This window comes from Momordica charantia, assembly GCF_013281855.1.
Source record: "Momordica charantia cultivar OHB3-1 chromosome 8 unlocalized genomic scaffold, Mcharantia_2.0 BLBB01000008.1, whole genome shotgun sequence".
NCBI lineage: Eukaryota > Viridiplantae > Streptophyta > Magnoliopsida > Cucurbitales > Cucurbitaceae > Momordica > Momordica charantia.
The window spans coordinates 27,128,578-27,147,921 of record NW_028275166.1 but is presented as its reverse complement, the minus strand read 5'-3'; the positions used below and the strand labels follow the sequence as shown (position 1 = coordinate 27,147,921).

The following is a 19,344-nucleotide window of genomic DNA, read 5'->3' as shown; positions in this document are numbered from 1 at the left end:
ATGAATATTTTTGAAAAAATCATAAAATATTTAAGTTAACAAATAATCATCTTATGAATGTCAATTCATCTCTTAAAGATGTTGAATCCACGAATGTATACAAATACACATGTGAATAAAATTTAATATGGTGGACAACATTAATTCACCGAGTGTGAGAAAGTTTATTTCATGGAGGCACCCCCATGAAATAACAATGTATTAAAATGGAGCTATATAGCTCAGTCTAAATTGACATGTGTTTCTTCTCTGCGAGATTTGATGATCCCAAATTATTGTTATAAAAAGAAATATATATGTTTGAATTGAAATAGTATTTTGAAAGTCTTACCAAAAAGTTAAATGGGGCGTTCGTCCAATTTTTGGAACTCGTAATTCTATAATTGTTGATGAAAATTATTTAGAAATCACAAAAATAATACGCTCGAATTAATTAAAAAAAAGCACTTGAATTATTTTGGCCTTGTCGGTCCCTATCTTATGTCATATTATGCCCCGTTATTTTAATAAATGCATCGTGCGAACAAAGTTAATTGCATTAGTTCAAATCTGATAATTGGCAAGAGGTTGTGAGTTCGATCCCCTACCCTTTGTATTAAAAAATAAATTGCATTAATTTAAAAATGTAACTGAAACTAAAATTTAGGGATGAGATGAATGACAAAATTTATATTTTGTGATACGCCAACGTTTCTATCAACCTTTTTCATATTTTCATGGATTTGACATCAACATGAGGGATGAATCAACATTTCCATAGTATTGCATAAAAAATTGAAAAAATACAATAAAATATCTATAAAATATCAACATAATATTAATAATTGTTAACTTATTTAGAAATATTTATCCACATCAACATTTTCATAGAATTGAGATCTCAACCATTGATATCAACTTTTAAAACCTTGTGTGGACTTATCATTTACAGAACAAAAGGAGCACGTGTCAATTTTGAAATATAGCACATTATTTGGCAACGAGGTAAAGAGTTGTGCACACACCAACGAGGTAAATATAGATTCCTCCTCCAACGAGGCTCTGATGAAGATTAACTTAAATGCATCGATTACGAGTAACAGATATGGAATTGGAGCTCTGATTCAAAACTATCGGAACGAGATTCAAGCTACGATGGTCGATTTGCATGCGGCTGCAAATCCGTTAATGGCCGAAATCCTTGCGATCAAGGAAAGTTTGCGTATGGCTCTATGGTTAGGGCTGCGGGAAGTGGAGATCAAATTAGATTCTTTGAAGGCCATCAATTTGTGTTCTGGCGATTTGTATTGGCAGGGAGAAGAAGCCACTTGGGTAGAAGATGTGAAATTTTTGGCATGATGATTTCATGTTTGTTCTTTTCTTTGGCCTAACAATTTCTTCAGTTGGTTCACTCGTTGTATTGAAGCTAACTTTCAAACTTATATAGCCTTAATGATATTTTACTTATTTAAGTAACGATGTTAACAACACAAATTTATTAGAATCAAAATCTAAAATTTTTTTACCAAAGTGAGATAATTGACATATATCAGTTAAAAAAAAAAATCTAATAAATTTTGGGAACTAAATAAACAGTCAAATGATTAAATTTAACCATTATTAAAATCATCGAATTGTTTTTTAGCATTATTTTTTTTATAACTATAAGTTCAGTCATTCATTATATAAAAAAAGCTCTAGACAATGATTAAAAAATGGTCTGGTCTCGTTTCTTCCTCGTCTCTTTGTTTGCAAAAAAGAAAGGAGACCCTTCAATTTTGATTTTTGACCACGCAATTGAAACTTCCAATTCATGGGTCTTTCTTCTTCACCACTCTCCAAAATAAACAAATATGAAATCAATAGAATAACCCAAATCCCAAATCCCAAACCCAAAGCATTGAGCTGGGTTTCCCACAAAACTCAAAAAAATGCTACCCTTGAATCCTGATTTCCTTCTTCTACCCCATCGATTCCTCTCTCTGCTTCCGACCCAACTGCGAAAACAACATTCTTAGCGATTCTCTCACAGGTATTGGGCGTTTTTGGTGTAAGATCTTCTAATGGTTGTTGTACAGGCCACCAAGCTCAGCCTCCCCAACCCTTCTCTGTCTTCCCCTCAAATAACTTCTCTTCTCTTTGAACCCCATTCCCTCTCTCTCGCTCTCATGCACTCTGACTCTTCTTTCTCTCTCTACCCCTCTTTCTCCCCCCTCTCTCTCTCCTCTCTCCCTTCCCCTCAAGCAGTCGTGCCCTCTCCATGTTCTTCTGCTGCTTTTGTTGTTCTTCAGAACTCTAATTCCAACTCTGATTCTAAAGTTCTTTTCGTTGTCTCCGGCCCCCACAAGGGTGGGTCTCAGATTCTCCTCCGGTTTTACGTTCTGGAGAGTTGTAAATTGTTCAGGAGGGCTCGAGTGGTTTGCACGCAGAAGGATCTTCGATCTGATGATAAATTGGGGGTTTTGGTTAATTTTAAACATGGGCTTTCGGTTTGCCTAGCTGGGTCGGTCAATTTCTTCGCGATGTACTCTGTTTCGAGCTTGAAGATTTGGGTTTTTGCGGTGAAGATGGTGGGCGGCGACGGCGGCGATGATGGGATGGGTTTGAAATTGATGAGGTGTGCTGTGATTGACTGCTGCAAACCCATTTGGTCGATTAGCGTTTCGTTTGGGTTCTTGTTTTTGGGGGAAGAAAATGGGGTTAGGGTTGTTAATTTGAGGCCTTTTGTGAGAGGGCGTGGTCGAAAAGTTAGAAATCTGAATGCCAATGCGACTTCTAATGCCAGACGTGAAGTTCAAAAGTCATTTTTGCCTCATGGAGAAGTTTGTGGAACTTCTGGAGGCACTGACTTGAATGGTGGTTCTCTTGTTGTTAGCAACAGTGGCTTCAATGCACAAGCCAGCAGAAGTGATGATGCTGGAAGTTCAGCGGTTTGCAATGGATACTTGGATGGGAAGTTGGATAAACATTCTGTTTCTGGTAAGTCAAGAAATTTATATAACTTTTGTTTATTTAGTTATCCATTTACAGTGAGAGTGATACAACAGAAATATTGTTTCTTTATTCTGTGAACCAGAATGTGGATATATTGGTTGTGTTTCCAGGAACTTGGATTTTTTGAGGTACTACTTTGTTGATTGTTGATTCAATCTGGCATTTGAATCATAATTCTAATATTGGGAGCCTTCTTTTAATTACCTATGATTGGTGTAAGTGTAATACAAATATTATGCGTTTGTTGGACCATCTTTGCATACTGAATCATTTGGTTCTATCGAAGCAAGTGGGCACTGGTGCTTTGAACACTTCAACCTATGGGCCGCTAAAAAAATGACTGTAATTGTGGTGAAAATGACATATCTTGGTGTTCTCGCTCTTTTCCCATCTCCGTTATTATATTATTGTTGACTTATTGTTCTGATTTGTACAATTATAGGACTCACGATATTGATTTAGTCTTCTTGTTTTGAATAATTTGTTTTGTTTTGTTTGAAACCTGATTTTACTAACATAAAGCCATTGGGTTTATTGGAATTGTTTAAAGCTAGATGCGAGGAAGACATTGGATGAAAATGATAGATTAAATGCATGCACTTGTTATACACCTACATTGCTCTCATGCTTAAGAGAGGAATAGTTGGAAAGACCAATTAACCTTGTTAGGAGCTTGTCCTTGATTTTTTTAATGACTTCTTTGCGGGGAATGCCCTCAAAGGAAAGCCTTTTATTATTTGGAATTGTGCAGCAAGGGCAGTTCTTTGGCTCTTACGGAAGGAAAGGAGTAGCAGAATCTTTGAAGACAAAATGACTCTGATAGATTCTTTTTTTATGAATATTAAGCCTACGGCTTCTTGGTGGGCTTCTATGCACAAGAAAGTTTTTTGTAACTACAATATTTTTTGATTATGAAAGATTGGAAATCCGTGATTGTATAGTCTGTAGGGGAGGGTTATCTCTACCCTCTGCCTTTAGGTTGTTTTTGGCCTCTTTTTTGGATCTTGTTTCTAATACACTGTCCTCGTTTATCATGAAAAAAAAAAATTGATAGGAAGAAGAACAATATATTAAACTATCAAAAGGTACAAAATAGGTGATAACTGATAACAGATCAACGTACCTTCCTAATGGTTTCAAGAAGTTCTTCGTTCACAATGTCAAGGAGGTCGAGGTCTTGATAATGCACAATGGGACTTATTGTGCCGAAATTGCCCACGATGTTTCCACAAGGAAGAGGAAAGAGCAGCCCAACTTGATGTTGTAGTTACCAACAAGCTTGGTAGGTTGCACAGCCAAGAGGATGAATGAACAACTTAGAACATTCATTGCAGTTTCCATTATGCTCTGTAGTGAGATTTGGTTAAAGTATACTTTTTTTTTGGTTGATGAGATTTTGATGTTCAATGACCTCTGAAGTTACTACTGTCATTTTAACAATATATTTGCAACTTTGAATGTTTGAGGTGTTTTATGGTCCAAAAAACAGATCAATCTCAAAAGCCAAGGGAGTTTCAACAAATCCCTCTTTAGAACTAAGGACGGTTGTACAACCTATAGAACTGATCCTGTTCTAGTAAGGATGTCTCAATAAATCTTTCTAATTGGTATTATTTCCAAGATATTATCAAATAGGTTGTAACATATAAATGACAAGTTTCTCTTTCCTATAAAAAAATCAAATAGGTTGTAGGATACGGCAAATAGCATTGTCTCTAAGAATGAAAGAGCTCTTACTAGAAGGAAGAAAAAGGTACTGGACTTAATTTTAATCACCAATGAAATCATTTATGAGTTTAGAGTCAAGAAGGAGAAGGGCCTTGTGTTGAGAATCAATTTAAGGATGCCCTACAACCATGGGGGAATTCTTGAAGGCTATCTTGATTAAGTGTTTGATGCTATTTGAAGGAATTAGAACTTTAACGGTTCGGTGAACAGATTTTTCTGTCTTTATTGATCGAAGAACTAGAGGGTGAATAAGTTGCTAGAGGTTTGAGGCCATTTGAACCCTCTCTTACTTTCTTTTCCTTCAATTCTCGTGGGTCGTGTTGGAGCATAATACTGGGTTTTGTAAATATATGTTGGGTGTTTCCATTGTTAAGTAAAAGATTTAGAGCAGATGTGGTGTGGTGTGTGCACAGCTTAAGTTGAAACCATGACTGGAAAGTAACTATAGTATGTTCAATATCAAAGAGAGGCATTGGAAGGAAGTAGTTGAGAAGGTTAGATTTAATGCTTCACATCGGGACAATTTTATTACTGCAACCATATTTCCCCAGTATTTGAGCACTCTCTTAGATATCAAGTACAATTTTCTCATTATTCTATTGAATTGTCTGCTTTGTTCATTGGGCCTATGGTAATCTCCTACTTAAGAATCTCATTTAAGATATGACAGCCTAAACTATAGTTTTGGATTAAGGATGTCATGAAATGAATGTTAAGAATAATGATGTGATAATTAGGGTCAGACCATTGGTCCAAAGGGGCCGAGATAAATTTTAAAGAATTTAAAGGGAATGAGTTCAAACCATGGTGACCACCCACCTAGGATTTAATATCGTATGAGTTTTCTTGGCAACAAAATGTAGTAAGATTAGATGGTTGCATTGTGAGATTAGTCAAAGTGCGGGTAAGCTGGCTCGTACACTCACAGATATCAGAAAAGGAAAAAATGTATGAGATGGCGCTTGCAATTATCTTGTTGTTTGAGTTCTATCCTTGGGCTAGTATTTGAAACTATCCGTCGTTGGCACCTCTTGTATTTGAAAACTTTAGGCAGACATAACTACAAAAGGATTGAAGGACCAGATGGCTATAACCTTGGGGAAACTTTGGGTGTTTCTACTTCATACAATTTATCTATTCTCCCTTCTTTGAGTGTTTCTACTTGGTAAAACTTTTCTTTTTGTTGCCCATTGTTCAATAGGAAGACTTTTGATGTTTTTGCCATACTTTCTTTGTTGGCTGGTTTTCACTGTTGTTCTGGGATCATGGCCATCCGTTTGTGGATTCACACTGAAGGGGTTTCTAGTTTTCCTTTTCTTTTTTCTTCTTTTGAGTGATCCACATCCCTCTAGACATTCTATGGAAGGTTAGAGTTCTCAAAACAGCTAAATTATTTTAGGCTCTGATCCATAAGACAAAGTAAGAGGTTTTGATTTTGCAAATGAAATTGGAGTTTGTAGGCAAAGCAAAACTCTTGGATGGAATCCACCGGAACTATTGTCTACTGTGAGTGCAAAGTTCTGGACTGATTTATCTTTTTGTTTCTTAAATTGTAACTTACATTTTACCCTCAAACTCTACCCCAAAGCTTCTTGCTAACTGAAGCAGTGGACGAAAGCACATTGGTGGCTTTTATGCGTTCTTATATGTTTATCACAGTGATTATGATTGTAAAACAAACAATCATTTTATATTTCCATGCATTGATGTTGGGGTGGTTTAAATTGTAACAACATCAAAACTCGAGATTCCACAATCCATATTTACATGCTCTACTGACAACAACTCAATTAGAATGAGAAGCCCGATAATAAGGTCTATGAGATATGAAATAAAGCCTTCTTTATTAGGTATGGTAGATAGGCACTTCTTTCTCATAGCTAATTTTATCGGATGGATACATGTGGGATTTTTTTAACTGTAGTCCAACTACCTGATCTGCACTCGAATACTTTTCATGACAACTTATAAAATATTTATTATCTTAGCTAACAACTTGTTTTTTAGGTTTTCCTTATATGGCCAGGAAATGGGTGCTGAAGGTGCCGTCCTTTGGTTTATTTCATAAGGATGACTCTAGATGGTAAATGACTGATTGTTGAAGAGGTCTAACTTCGACAGTTCTTTTGTATCCAAAAAGACTTGGACAGTTCACATATTTTTCTGATGGAAATGAAATCTTTAGTTGGAGCCATCACCTTTGTTTTTCAATTTTTATTATATTATTCAAGTCCATTAATTTTGTCAAATCACTTTTCAATATTTTGCTAAAATTAATTTTTTTGGATATCATTGGTGTCCAAACATTGTAGTTGTGAATTTGTTCGCACATGCCTCTGATTCTGTATTTATTTTAAATTGCAGTAAGACCAAGATCTGTAAAATTGAGACAAGATTCAACCGAAGGAGGATTATATTTTGTGGCGTTGAAGGGGAGAGGAATTGAAGACCTGAAATCTGCAAAAATGATGTCATTAAAGGCAATCTCAATTCAAGCACTGTCCCCCAAGAAAATTTTGATCCTGGACTCTGTTGGTGGTTTACATCTGTTGCACATTGCTAGCACTGCCAATGGATCTGACTTTTCTTGCAACATTCGGCCATTGCCTCATCTAATGAAAGTTCAAATGCTGACCAGTCTTCCTGATATATCAATAAGTATGTTCGTCCAATTTCTTTGTTCAACTCATTTTTATATACATTTTAGTTTTTATAGGAAACGATAGATATCATTGCTATGGATGAAATACAGAAAATGGGAACCCATCAAGAACTAGAAATAACAAAAAGGCATTCCAGTTTGTCGTAAAGATCCATAAGAGTGGAATTTGTAAAAGATGAGCTAAAACATTTACACCAGCTAAGAGCTTGAATAAAAATTCTTTCACTAAAGCTATCAAAAGATAGGGATTTTTGGTTGAAGATCTTGTTCCTTACGTCCATAAGCACCAAAAAGAAGCTCCTACCATATGAACCCAGAGAATTTCTTTTCGCTTTTTGAATGGACGACCCACTATGATGGCCGATAGCAAAGTCTGGATTGTGTTACTTGGGAATTTTCCATCCAAAGAGGATAGAAGGATGTTACATTAGGTGTATATAAAACTTCGGGCTAAGAATGCTCTTTTACTAGCAGAACCCTGAACAAAACTTTGTAATTGAATGTTTGAACTGAGACTAGAGCAAGGAAAATTTACATATTTACGCTCTAATTTTTTTTAGTTGGAGGAGAGGAGCCTGGTCTAGCCTGTGCTTAGTTTGATTCTATCATTCATTTATGAGGGGTACAGTTAAGTAGGTTTTTGTCATGATCTTTACTCTAGTGTGTTTGGGGTAGGATAGGATTGCTTATGTTAAAGTTGCAGCAGCTTTTCCCCATGAGGGCAATAGTTAGAACAGCAGATCATTGTAGAATGATCTCTATAATCTGTTGGCTATATTGTGTTTTAATTCAAAAAGAACTTAGCATTGGAAGACTTATGAAAAAACTTCCCCAGTCAAGAAGTCTGGAATGTGAATCTGAAGTAAGTTGATGGGATGTGATGGGATATAACAAAGTAAATTTTTTTTTAACAAGAAACAACTTCTCATTGATATATGATTTATGAAAGGAAAAATAGATCAAAGATACAAATTCCCAGTAAAAGAGAAAAAGAGAAAAGAAAACGGTACAAAGAAGATCTCAACAAGGAGCATTACAACCATAGATAAGAATAAGGAACAAAATAAACCAATGACTGCCACGGGAGAAACCAACAAATTTTTCAAAGAATGAATCTTGGAACACCGTAGGACTCCAAGATCTATTCGGGCGAAGGGGAATCCTCAATTGCATGATAGCATCCTTCAATTCCTTTATAGAATTGATTTTCTTTTCTTGAATTGGTTCTATTGTTTATCTGGCTATCTCTTGGTTTAAATTATCTTCACTCTTTCATTTTTATGGACACTTTTGCCCAATTGGAGAAGTCTTAGGTAACTCCCTTGGACTGTGGCATTTTCTTCCCTTTTTGTAATTTCATACATCAAATGAAATTGTTTCTTATCAATTTTTTATTTTATTTTATAGAATCTAGTGGTTCAATTTTGGTTCTGGTCCTCTTTTTCGTAGAACCGAACCTATTGGTTCCAAAAATTGAAAGAAACTAACTAATGTATCCTACTTACATGCATCAATTCCTTACTTAACACTTTCTGTATCCCTTTATAACTTCTATGATCTTAAAATGTGATTTCATCTTTTCTGCTTGGTAGTTTTCCCAATCTCAAATTGCTTTGATACCACTTCTTAATACTAAGAGAAAAATTCTCATTGACTAGGTGGAAAAGAATGAATATCCTTTGTGTAATTGTAATATTTTGGGAGGGACGTGAATTTATTTCTGGGGATTTGGTGAGGTTTGATGTGAGTGTGGGTTTACTATTTGGACTTTATGTAGCTTCTCACCGTCTGAAGTTCCCGTCTTTGTTTCAAGAATGAAAAAACTAGGGAAGAAAGAAAACATTTTGGTAGGTGGTCTAGAATTTACCTTCCTCTCCCTTCAATCTAAATTTTCCTGGATTTACTACCCAATAATTAGCTACTCTCTACCTCTCTGCAATTTATTCTCTGCTATGCACCAATTTCCCATCATAGTTTTCTCTTAGTTATAACAATTCCATTCCTTTTCTACACTTTTGTCCCTCTTCTTTCTTCTTCAGTGACCACGCATATACAACTGGGGCTATCAGAGAAGAATGAGGATAAGATATCCTCCCAAGATAAGATAAATAGAGATTACAATCCACCTCTCAAATTGGTGTAGTAGGAAATAGGAAATACTGACAAACTTTTGGAAAAAAACATCCGGAAGAACTGAAGAAGCCACAAATTAAACAAGTTAGTTCACCTTTTTGCTGTCAGTCGGAATCATTTTGGCTCGATTGTTATAGGAGACATATTTTGGGGTGGGTCATTGTTTGCTCTTTTACAACTCTAACAACCAATGGAAATATATTACTTTGGCAGGGAACCAAACTGTCTGGCTAGCTGATGGGCATCATTCTATGCACACGATGGTGATACCTGATGTTGATTCTGATGTCACTGAAAATAGGGGAAACGAGAGTGAGGAATTCCTAATGAAAATATCAGGTCTCTTTAGCTGCATATGTTTCTGGTTAAAACTAATTGGCCTGAATAATATACTATTATGATATTGGAATTGCATATAGGCCCCATTAATAATGTACTCGAAAGGTAAATTGGTTTGAGGCATAACACTAGCACGTAGATTATTTTTGCCACTGAAGTTGGTTTAGAAATTTGTTTGGACACCATGCCAAACTGTATAGCTGTTTAACAATTTGGATGCATCTTTTATTCCTCCTGCGCTTCCTACTTCATCTTAGGTTCGACCTTTTCGTCACGTTCTTTTCTCACTTTACATTTTGGGTGGTTTTTGTTGCCAGTTATGCAAGTTATATTTGCTGGTGAAAAGATTCAAGACATAATGTCCTTGGCTGCGAATGCTGTTTTAATTCTTGCACAAGGTAATTTCTTATTATTTTTATCAAAATTCCTGTAAACATGTTTTTGTATGTGTAAGAAAAGACCGCTGATACTTTCTACATGAGGAATTGTGCTGCATACTATTATCATGCTGGTGTTTTAAAGATTATGATGTAAATGGAATTACCATGTCTGTTATTTTGTGAAGGTTCGTAAGCAACAACTATCTTGTACTATTGATCAATTGAAATTATTTTGAAACAGAAACTATTTAACAATTCCAAGTGTAACTCCAGCCGCCTACACTATAAATAGGACTTCTATAACTGAAGTGTTTGATTGGTTCCCAAACACTATTAAATTTGAAAAGTGATAATTTCCGGATATTGGAAAAAACGTCCCAAACACTATTAATTTGGATTTGGCCTAATCAATATAGAGACACTTCTATTCAATTATGGGTTGTGCCGTTGTGGGTTCAAAACCTGGAGGCATGGGGGCATTAAAAATCCCATGTGATTCCCTAGTTATATGGTTTTAGGAGCAACTGGTGGTTCCCTTTTCTAATCCAATGATCATCAAAGGTTTGGGAGCATTTTTTTAGGACTAATATTTTATTCCCCTAATTGTGACTTCAGCTGCCTACTCAAAAAAGAAAAAGCATAGTCATTCATCTGACAAGTAGGCAGTAGCGAAGAAGAATGAAAAAGATCACATAAAAATTTATGCAAACTGGCAAGGGGAACAAGTTTGTAGACCTAAAACTAGTCATTTCTCTTCCTTCGGCTGGCCAAACAAGGTCTTAGAGAACCCTGCAAGCAAGAATGAACCTCGAAGAATACCACAATAACAAAACGAAAGTTGAATTACACTCGTTTAATGGATGATTTTCAATGTTGGACTGAGAATGAGAACCTTTTCAAATACATGCAAGTCCTAGAAGATAGAAAAGTGAAGTTGGTGTCTTACAAGGTGAAGTTTTGAGACGATTAGGGAAACCAACAGTATGTTGTGAGGTCAAGATGAGAAGATTATTACTTATAAACTGTTGGGGAAATCTAGATGGATAAGGCGAAGGGATGGGTGCTATTTTGACATTGTGTTTCTTATAGCTTCAAGTTGGAGTACTCTCCACAAAGTCTTTTGTAACTTTTATAATTTCATTCATCAATGAAATTGTTTGTTACACCAAAAAAAAAGAAAAAAAAAAGAAGAAAAAAAACTATGCTTTATTTTTGATCAACTTATATTGAAGATCTTTTGCTTAATCCATTCAGGCAAGAGGAGATTTTGTCCCCTTAGCTTCTAGTCCATGTTCTCTTTAAACGAAGTTTCTGTTTTTTGTCCAAAAAGAAAAGAATGTAAGCTTGTAAAGTTCGATCAAAATGTTTTCTAATTCTATATTAGTGTAAGGTCAATATTTGCAAATTTTCTTTAAATTCAATTTAAGGACTTAGTTTATGTGATATTTTCTCTTTTATGGTTTTCTTTTACAACTTCTTGTAAATTTCCATCAACTCTTGTTTCTGGTTGGTGAAAATTTGTGCATGATTGTCTTTTTAATTAGCTCGCCTAGATAAGTTAGAAAAGTGTCAATAGATAGAAGAAAAGGAAAGAAAGACCAAGGGACGTCATGTCAAACAAAATTCATAAAAAGAAAAGTTAGGAAGAACACTGCGCCCAACAACCAGCATGTTCTTTTAAAATTTTGTTCTTTATATGTTACTATGGTGTTTTCTTCCGTTGTTAACAATATTCATTTCTGTTAACCAGGAAGCTTATATGCGTATACAATTTCCTGAAGTTGCGTTGCTGACTTTTTTGAAAGGTGAGCATCTTCTAATGTACTTGCACCTTCTCCTCATGCATGCACCCAAAGTTCATTTCCATTCTTGGTTATTTGTAGGACATTTTCATTCAAGGCTGTGTTAAATGATCTCTTCCAGAGTGGAGGCTTCTCGGCTTCATGTTCCGCTCAAGTAAGACAGTGAGCTGTACTGCAAGTTAATTATATGAACACATTTGTATGGAAATCTAACCTTTTTTTTTTAGATCCTAGAAATGTGGTCTTCTAATTATCGTGTCACTGTAAGTCAATACCAAGGGAGTCGAGAACTGCAGTTTTCTAACAAATGCATGGTGCATAAGACTCAGAAAGACTCAACTCTGAATAGGTATATTGTTTTTATTTTTATTTGTTTTATTTAATTGAGAGATGAATGTCATGAGATTGAAATTGTGAACTTTAGCACTCTATTGTTTTATTATTATTATTATCTTGGAAAGCAAACTAACTTTTCATTTTAAGTGCACCTTTTCTTGTTTCCATCCATTCTATGCCCTTTTTTTTGTTTGATCAGATACAAAACTTTTCATTGATTAATAAAAAGGAACAATAGTATTCAAATTTACAAACTCTTCAAGGAGTGACAGAAAGTAGAAAAGAAATAAAAAATAGACAATCCTACTAAGAAGAAATGAATGCATCCCAATTCGTACAAGTAACACTGGAAGGAATGTGCCAATAAATTAGAAAGTGCCCTGGCCCTTGATTTAGCTAGATCAAAACACTCGACCCAAGATTTATGCTTGTCTTCAAAGAATCTTCCATTTCTTTCAAAACATAACTACAATATGATAGATTTGACTAATATGATTGATTTGACTTAAAAAAAAAAAGATTTGACTAACGTATGGAAAACCCATGTGAAGCATTAAACCTAACCTTCTCAACTACTTCCTTCTAATACCTCGCCTTCCTATTGAATATCCTCTAGTTACTTTCCAGTCACAGACAGTTTCAATTTAGTAAAGTTTGCCTAAGCAATATTCATATACTTCTTTAAGCCGTGCACCCACGGCCACCACATTTGCTTTAAATCTTTAACTTAACAATGAAACACCCAACATATATTTACAAAACCCAATATCGTGCTCCAACACTAGAAACACAAGAATGGAAAGAAAAGAAAGCAAGAGAGGGTTCTCCTGGCCTCAAGCCTCTATCAACCTAAATTCTCTCTCTAGTTCTTCCATCAATAAAGACAAAAAGAACTCTTTTCTCCAAACAATTATAGTTCTAATTCCTCCATTTTTTTTTGACAGGAAACAGAAAGAATATATTAGAACAGGACCAAAAAAGGATAAGACAACCTAAAGGCGGAGGGTAGAGGGAACCCTCCCCAAAAGACTATAGACACCTTCAAGAATTCCCCCATGGTTGTAGGCCTTCTCTAAATTGATTCTCAACACAAGGCCCTTCTCCTTCTTGACTCTAAACTCAAATGATTTCATTGGTGATTAAGTCTAGTTTTTTCCCCTTCATTAAAATCTCCTTCATTCTCAGAGACAATATTAATTTGACGTATGTTACAACCTATTTGCTAATATCTTAGAGATAATACCAATTAGAGGGATTTGTTGAGACGACCTTACTTGAACAAGAGTACAACTGTGTCCTTGAGTTCTAAAGAGGGATTTGTTGAAAGTCCCTTGGCCTTTGTGGTTGATTTGTTCTCACCAATTTTGTACCTTTTGATAGCTTAAAAAAAAAGATAGCTTAATATATTTTTCTTTTCCTATCAAAAGAAGTCTTTAAAATAATCAAGTACAAGAATCTAACAAGGTTAATTGGTCTCTCCAACTATTCCTAAGCATGAGTGCAATGTAGGTGAATATTGGAAAAACAGACATTTTCACGAGTTCCATGAGTTTTAAAGAAGTAGAGGGAGGCATATTTGCTTTTGGGAACTCTTGGGTGATGGAGTTTCCATTGTCGTCCTCTAAATTCCCTGATTTCTATGCAATTTCTGCCAAGTAAGAGCTATTAGATAACTGTTGGAAGGACTCCCATGCGTGGGACCTGGGCATCAGGAGAAGGCTTTTTTCTGGAGAGATCTCAGATGGGCTGTGGAAGTGCTAGAGGCGGCTCAGATAGGCACGGGGCTTGACAAAATTTTGTGTAAAATCGATCCCTTGGGCTCTTTTACAGTGAAATTTCCCTTTATCCAACTTACCAAATCGAGAGCTAAACTCAAATTTCCCTTGGTGGATCTTATATGAAAGTTCATAATTTCTAAGTCAAGTTCTTAGAACTCAAGGACACAGTTGTACAACCCGTTGAACAGATCCCATTCAAGTAAGGTCATCTAAGTAAGTGAAGTTCTTTCTATCATCTCTATCTCATAGGAGCTTAAATATGGGGGATAAATTATAGAGGATGTTCTCCCATTGGGTGTTGGCAACCTAAGTTTGCTGCTTATGCATTAAGGAGGCTGAAATGCTGGATCACCTCTTAATGCCACTGCCCTTTTGTGCTCTTCTGTCTATTTTTGAATTGGCGATTGCCTCCCTGATAAGGTTGATTTGTGGCTTTTGGAGATTTTAGGGGGAAGTTTGTCAAAGGCAAAGCTGGAATCCTTTAAAAATGTGCTGCGAGGGCTTTGTTCGAGAGAAATCAGATGATTTTTGAAGGTAGAAATAGTAAAGTGGATTCTTTTTGATGTGATGTACAACATACTACTTGGTGGCGTTTGAAACCACAAGAAATTTTTTTTGTAGTTATAGCTTTTTCATGAATTTGAATGATTGGACGACCTTGTTGGTTTAGTTATCTCTTGGGAAGGGGTTTTCTGTACCCCAGCCCAGCCCTTAGTTTGTCTCCCATTTATGGGTTTTGATTGCAATCTCTTGTTTCTTATCAAAAGAAAATAAATAAATAAAAACAAACAAAATTGAGGAAAGAGGAAGAGTTGTGGCTTCAATTTCCGTTCACCTGGTTTCAGCTATCTGGAGTGTGGAATTTCTATATGCATTGGGAGAGTTCTAGAATAACAAGTTTTTTAGATGGACAATATGTGATGACTGTATTATGTTTGGAAAAGTCCTTTTACAAAGTAGTGGAAATATGCTTAATAAATTCAAGTGGAGGAAATTCTAGTACTTTCCTACCTGAAGGTGAAAAAATGAAGACATGAGGAGACTTTATGATCCTTGTTAGAAGCTTTTCAAGAAAATCAACTCAGATGTTGCTTTGTTGCAAGGATCAAAATTATCCTGTGATTGAACTTTGTGGACAGCCAACTGCTGATATGGAGATTAAGAAAATGATTTATTATTTATTTAATTTTTTTTTTCATGTACTAGAAGATTAAGGGTGAGATTAATGAAATGATCGATGACAGGAAGAAGAGTGGGGAAAACCATCAGATCAAACAAGGGAAAATGGCCAAAACTCTAAGAACTGGAGGGTGAGTGAAAATATGAAGAAATTTGAGAGAAGAGACGCGAAACAAAAAAAAAGTAATGGAACAGAAGTTTGGAAAGCTTATTAAAGGAAATGTGGGAAGTTTTGCCTTTCAAGAGATCAAGTGGGAAAAGATTATTGTTATCAATAAGACTTTGTTTCTTTGTTGGTTGGTACAAAATCTGGGAATCTCTAAAGAATACTATTGATGATGACAGCATGCTAAATCCAATTAATTTTGATATGGAATTGATGAGATATCCAAGTGCTTTTGTTGGAAAGAAGCTTTGTAAGTTAAGAGTTGGGTACCCCCAAGGATGCCCTGATGGGCTTGTGGATGATTGAAGATACCCTTCAAGGTTCTAGATTCAAGCCTGAGGTGAAAAACTTAATAACTTCAAACTCTATTGGCTACTAGAGTGGCCTTGGAGTGGGTGAAGCCTAATCCCTGAGATTAATGGGAAGTGGGTAGTGTAAGGGTTAGGGGATACCTCAATTATAAAGAAATGTAAAAAAATGTACAAGGGGTGGGCTGGAGTACGTACTCAAAGGCATCTTCTTTTTGAGGCTGCAATGGTGTGTGTTCTATAGAATTTCCTTGAAGGATCTTGACCACATTTTGTGGAGATGTCAGTTTGCTTATTTGGGTCATTTCTTTGAGTTGTTTGGGTGTCCTGGGCTTGTAACAGCTGCCCGACGTTGATGGAGGAGATTTTGTTGTTTCTTTCCTTTCAGGATAAGGGAAGGTCTTTGTGGTAGAAGAAGATTTTGGCCAATTATAGTGTTTTTGTTAACCTCTGAAGTGTTTTGGGTGGATCTTCTTATTTCCCTTATATTTTTCTATCAATATGAGTTCAATTTTCAGCATCCGAAAAAAAAGTATTTTATATCCTTTAGCTTAAAGCCTTTGCCAGAGGTTCCACGTGATTGAGAGAAGGGTAAAAATGTATTTGACATGGCAAGGATATTTATTTAATGAAAACTTCAATGGGATTGTAGTTAACTTGAAAAGGACATTTGGTACCGTCTACCATGTCTATCTAGGGTGGTGGTCGTGGTCCATTGAGATGTTCTAAGAGGGAAAGAGAGAAGCCGAAACCTTTAAGTGTAAGCTACATAAAAAGAGCACTTTGGTAATAGAACTTAATGTGGCTGGTGAGTAAGGTGAGATGTTTTAAGGCTGTATTTATGATTTCTATATTAATAGTCGAAGACTCGACGCACAGCAGACGAGAACTGATCTTGGTAAATTTTGAGGAGCTGTGGTGTTCGAACTCCAATGCTTCCATTTTCCCGTTTTGTCCCTGTGAATTTCAGGTAGTAGTGATTTTCAAAGAGAGGTTCTCTTGTTGCACATTTTGATATTTTGCTCTGGATCTCTACTCTAATACCCACTATTTTATCCCTTTTTCCTTTTTTTTACGAGGTTACTTGTAAAACTTATATTTATCTGTTGTATTTCCATATTATATTCTCTATTTTGCTGCTGGTAGTCGTTTGTAACATGTCTTGTGCATCTGTCTATCGTAGTGAACGTTTTTCTTGCTCAGTTTTCTTTAAAGGAATGCATCTATAAAGCAATTTCAGCCTGAAAGACGAACTCTCTTCGAATTAGTAATTGCCTCAATATAAGTGCCAAATCTCCTTGGGATCTTGACTTTATTTGCATCAGGATTATGTATTGCTTTTATTTGTCTCATTGAGATTTATGGTATATGACATAGGACCACACTTGGGAATATGCTTTTATGGAGTTCTGAAATTCTGAAGATGGAAGTCTTTCAACAGCATAAAGCCACCACTCTGCTGTGTTTTGCCTTGGCCTTGCATCCATGAGCTGCAAGACAAGTTTGGGGCCAAGAAACGAGCATGCTAGCTGTTGGTTTGTCTATTTCGTCCTTATCTTGGTTCAACTAGCAGAAAGAATTTCGTATGTTCATCCGACCCGCTATCATGAAAAGATACAACACAACAGAGGCCTTCTGTTGGTTTTACTGTTGCAAGATGAATGTCATAACTCATAATTGCATGGATCCTCCTTACTCCCAACATTCTAGTTTGAATCTATATATGCATCTACTAGGACTGATTTTAATCAAGGAATGTATGTAGTTAGCTTTTTAGTTTGCTATTTAATTCTAATGCCAACTATTGTCCTAATATATTAGCTTCTTTTTCCTAAATACAGTTGGTATTACTTTTTGATGACCACATTTTTCCCATCTGTGATGACTTTCACAAATTTTTACTCATCTTTACCAGTTTCATAGGTTCAAATTTTGGAGGGATCATGGTAAAGACGACCGACAAATGAGATTAATTGAGATATATCCAAGTTGGCATACTTCGAAGACGAATTCAGAAAGTTGCCGATCTGTTCTTTTTGATAGGATTATTGGTTTTTTTCTTTTTCTCCTGGAAGGTGAAGAATCAAAGCATTAAATGAACTAAAAACATAAATAAATGAAGAAGCAAGAATCATTATGCTTCAAATTCTCTGGAATTCCTAACTTGGACAATTAAAGAGTTGTAGCTGGGTGTGAGAATATAATAAATTTAATATTTGGCTACTTGATTTTGTGTTTAGATGAGGTCTCTGTGGGTGAATTTTGAGTGAAATAATTTTTGTTTAATTTTTAAGAAGGTATTTGTTTAAAATAAGGTCGAATAAACACTAGCTTAGTAGCATTAGGACATATATAGGAAAAAAAAGGTAAAAGGACTCGTTAAGAACAAATTAGTTCGAGTTTTATAATGATCCCGATAATTAAATATCGTAGGATCAAATAGTTGTCTTGAAGGTTTGTCAAAGGTGCTTAAGAAAGTGACAGTGTTAAAGAGAATCTAGGATGAGGAATGGGACAAAGCCAAGCATTTAATAGGGTGGGTTTTGAGGGAAAGCATTTTTAGTTAATGATTCAGAAGGTAGCAGAAAGAATGATATAAATAACCATAAGAGAAAGCAAAAGAAAGTTGATTTTCTTAGTTGGCAAAGGCAATGGACCCCAAAAAAACAGCCTCCATTTTTCATTGAAACCAACCTTCAATTAGCGGGAACAAATTCAATACTACACGGGTACCACACTTTCTTTATTTACACTATGATTTTATGTTTATAAATAATCTTTTAATATCAACGGACCTCATATAACTTTTAATACGATGCTGACGTGACAAACAGTAAGTGAAAAAAGTTTCCATACTTGAATATATGTGTCATTTCATTTACATTGGATTCAGATTCGAGCCAGACAAAATTAACGGCCATGATGAGTCCTCACCAATTGGGACCCTCCCACTTCTATAATTGGAATCCCCCAAACTCTCCATTCATTCTCACCACAATATATGTTGATAACTTCATCACATGCACATGCCATTCAACAAGTCTCTCTCTCATCCACTCCTTTTTTCACTCATACAACTCAAGGAAAACTACTTGACGCTTTGATCATATCTCTTCCCCTCCCCCACCTTCTTCTACCCATTGTCTCTTCAAGGACAGTGATTAGACATAAAGGAGAATATTTGTTTTGTTTTTCTTTTTCCTCTTTTACTTTTCTAACGGTTTTAATCTCTACGTAATTTTTATTTCTCATCTATCAAATAGTTTGCAATGAGACTTTATGTTTGGAAGAGACATATATCTGAGCATAATGTTATAAAATAGTGTATGCTTTTTAGCTATTTTATAGTGTGGAGAGAATACTAGTTTGTTTTTTCACCTTGGACTCTGCGAAGAGGATTTTGCACATGTAGAGATATATGTATATATTTTTAAACGTTTAGTACAAATAGTGATAATTGTTTTGTCTATATACAAATTTGTGATGTTCTAAGTAGATGTAAAAATCTTTTTCAATAATTTGCCTTCACTTTTAGAATTTTGCGGGACTCTATACTAGAG

The 19,344-nt window shown here is 35.5% G+C and overlaps 1 protein-coding gene across 4 annotated transcripts; it reads left to right on the top strand.

The window, feature by feature from the left end:
- The first annotated feature begins 1,697 nt into the window (after positions 1-1,697).
- LOC111013209 (uncharacterized) lies at positions 1,698-17,648 on the top strand. Of its 4 annotated transcripts, none has more exons than XM_022287615.2 (9): positions 1,702-2,958; positions 7,066-7,359; positions 9,710-9,835; positions 10,153-10,233; positions 11,966-12,020; positions 12,099-12,171; positions 12,245-12,366; positions 14,580-14,665; positions 17,162-17,648. In XM_022287615.2, the coding sequence occupies exons 1-5, from the start codon at positions 2,043-2,045 to the stop codon at positions 11,992-11,994; spliced, it is 1,446 nt and encodes a 481-aa protein (XP_022143307.1). In that variant the 5' UTR covers positions 1,702-2,042; the 3' UTR covers positions 11,995-12,020; positions 12,099-12,171; positions 12,245-12,366; positions 14,580-14,665; positions 17,162-17,648. The 4 variants fall into 4 exon arrangements, with proteins under 4 accessions (XP_022143309.1, XP_022143307.1, XP_022143308.1 ...); XM_022287616.2 differs by having other exon boundaries at positions 14,573-14,665; XM_022287613.2 differs by lacking the exon at positions 14,580-14,665.
- Positions 17,649-19,344: the final 1,696 nt, after the last annotated feature.

What these genes read in the sequence shown, in the direction of transcription:
- LOC111013209 (XM_022287613.2), top strand. Translation starts at nt 2,043, where the DNA reads ATGGTTGTTGTACAGGCCACCAAGCTCAGCCTCCCCAACCCTTCTCTG. An exon ending in GGATAAACATTCTGTTTCTG is followed by an intron (nt 2,959 to 7,065) that starts GTAAGTCAAGAA and finishes TTTAAATTGCAG; the next exon opens with TAAGACCAAGATCTGTAAAA. An exon ending in TCTTCCTGATATATCAATAA is followed by an intron (nt 7,360 to 9,709) that starts GTATGTTCGTCC and finishes TTACTTTGGCAG; the next exon opens with GGAACCAAACTGTCTGGCTA.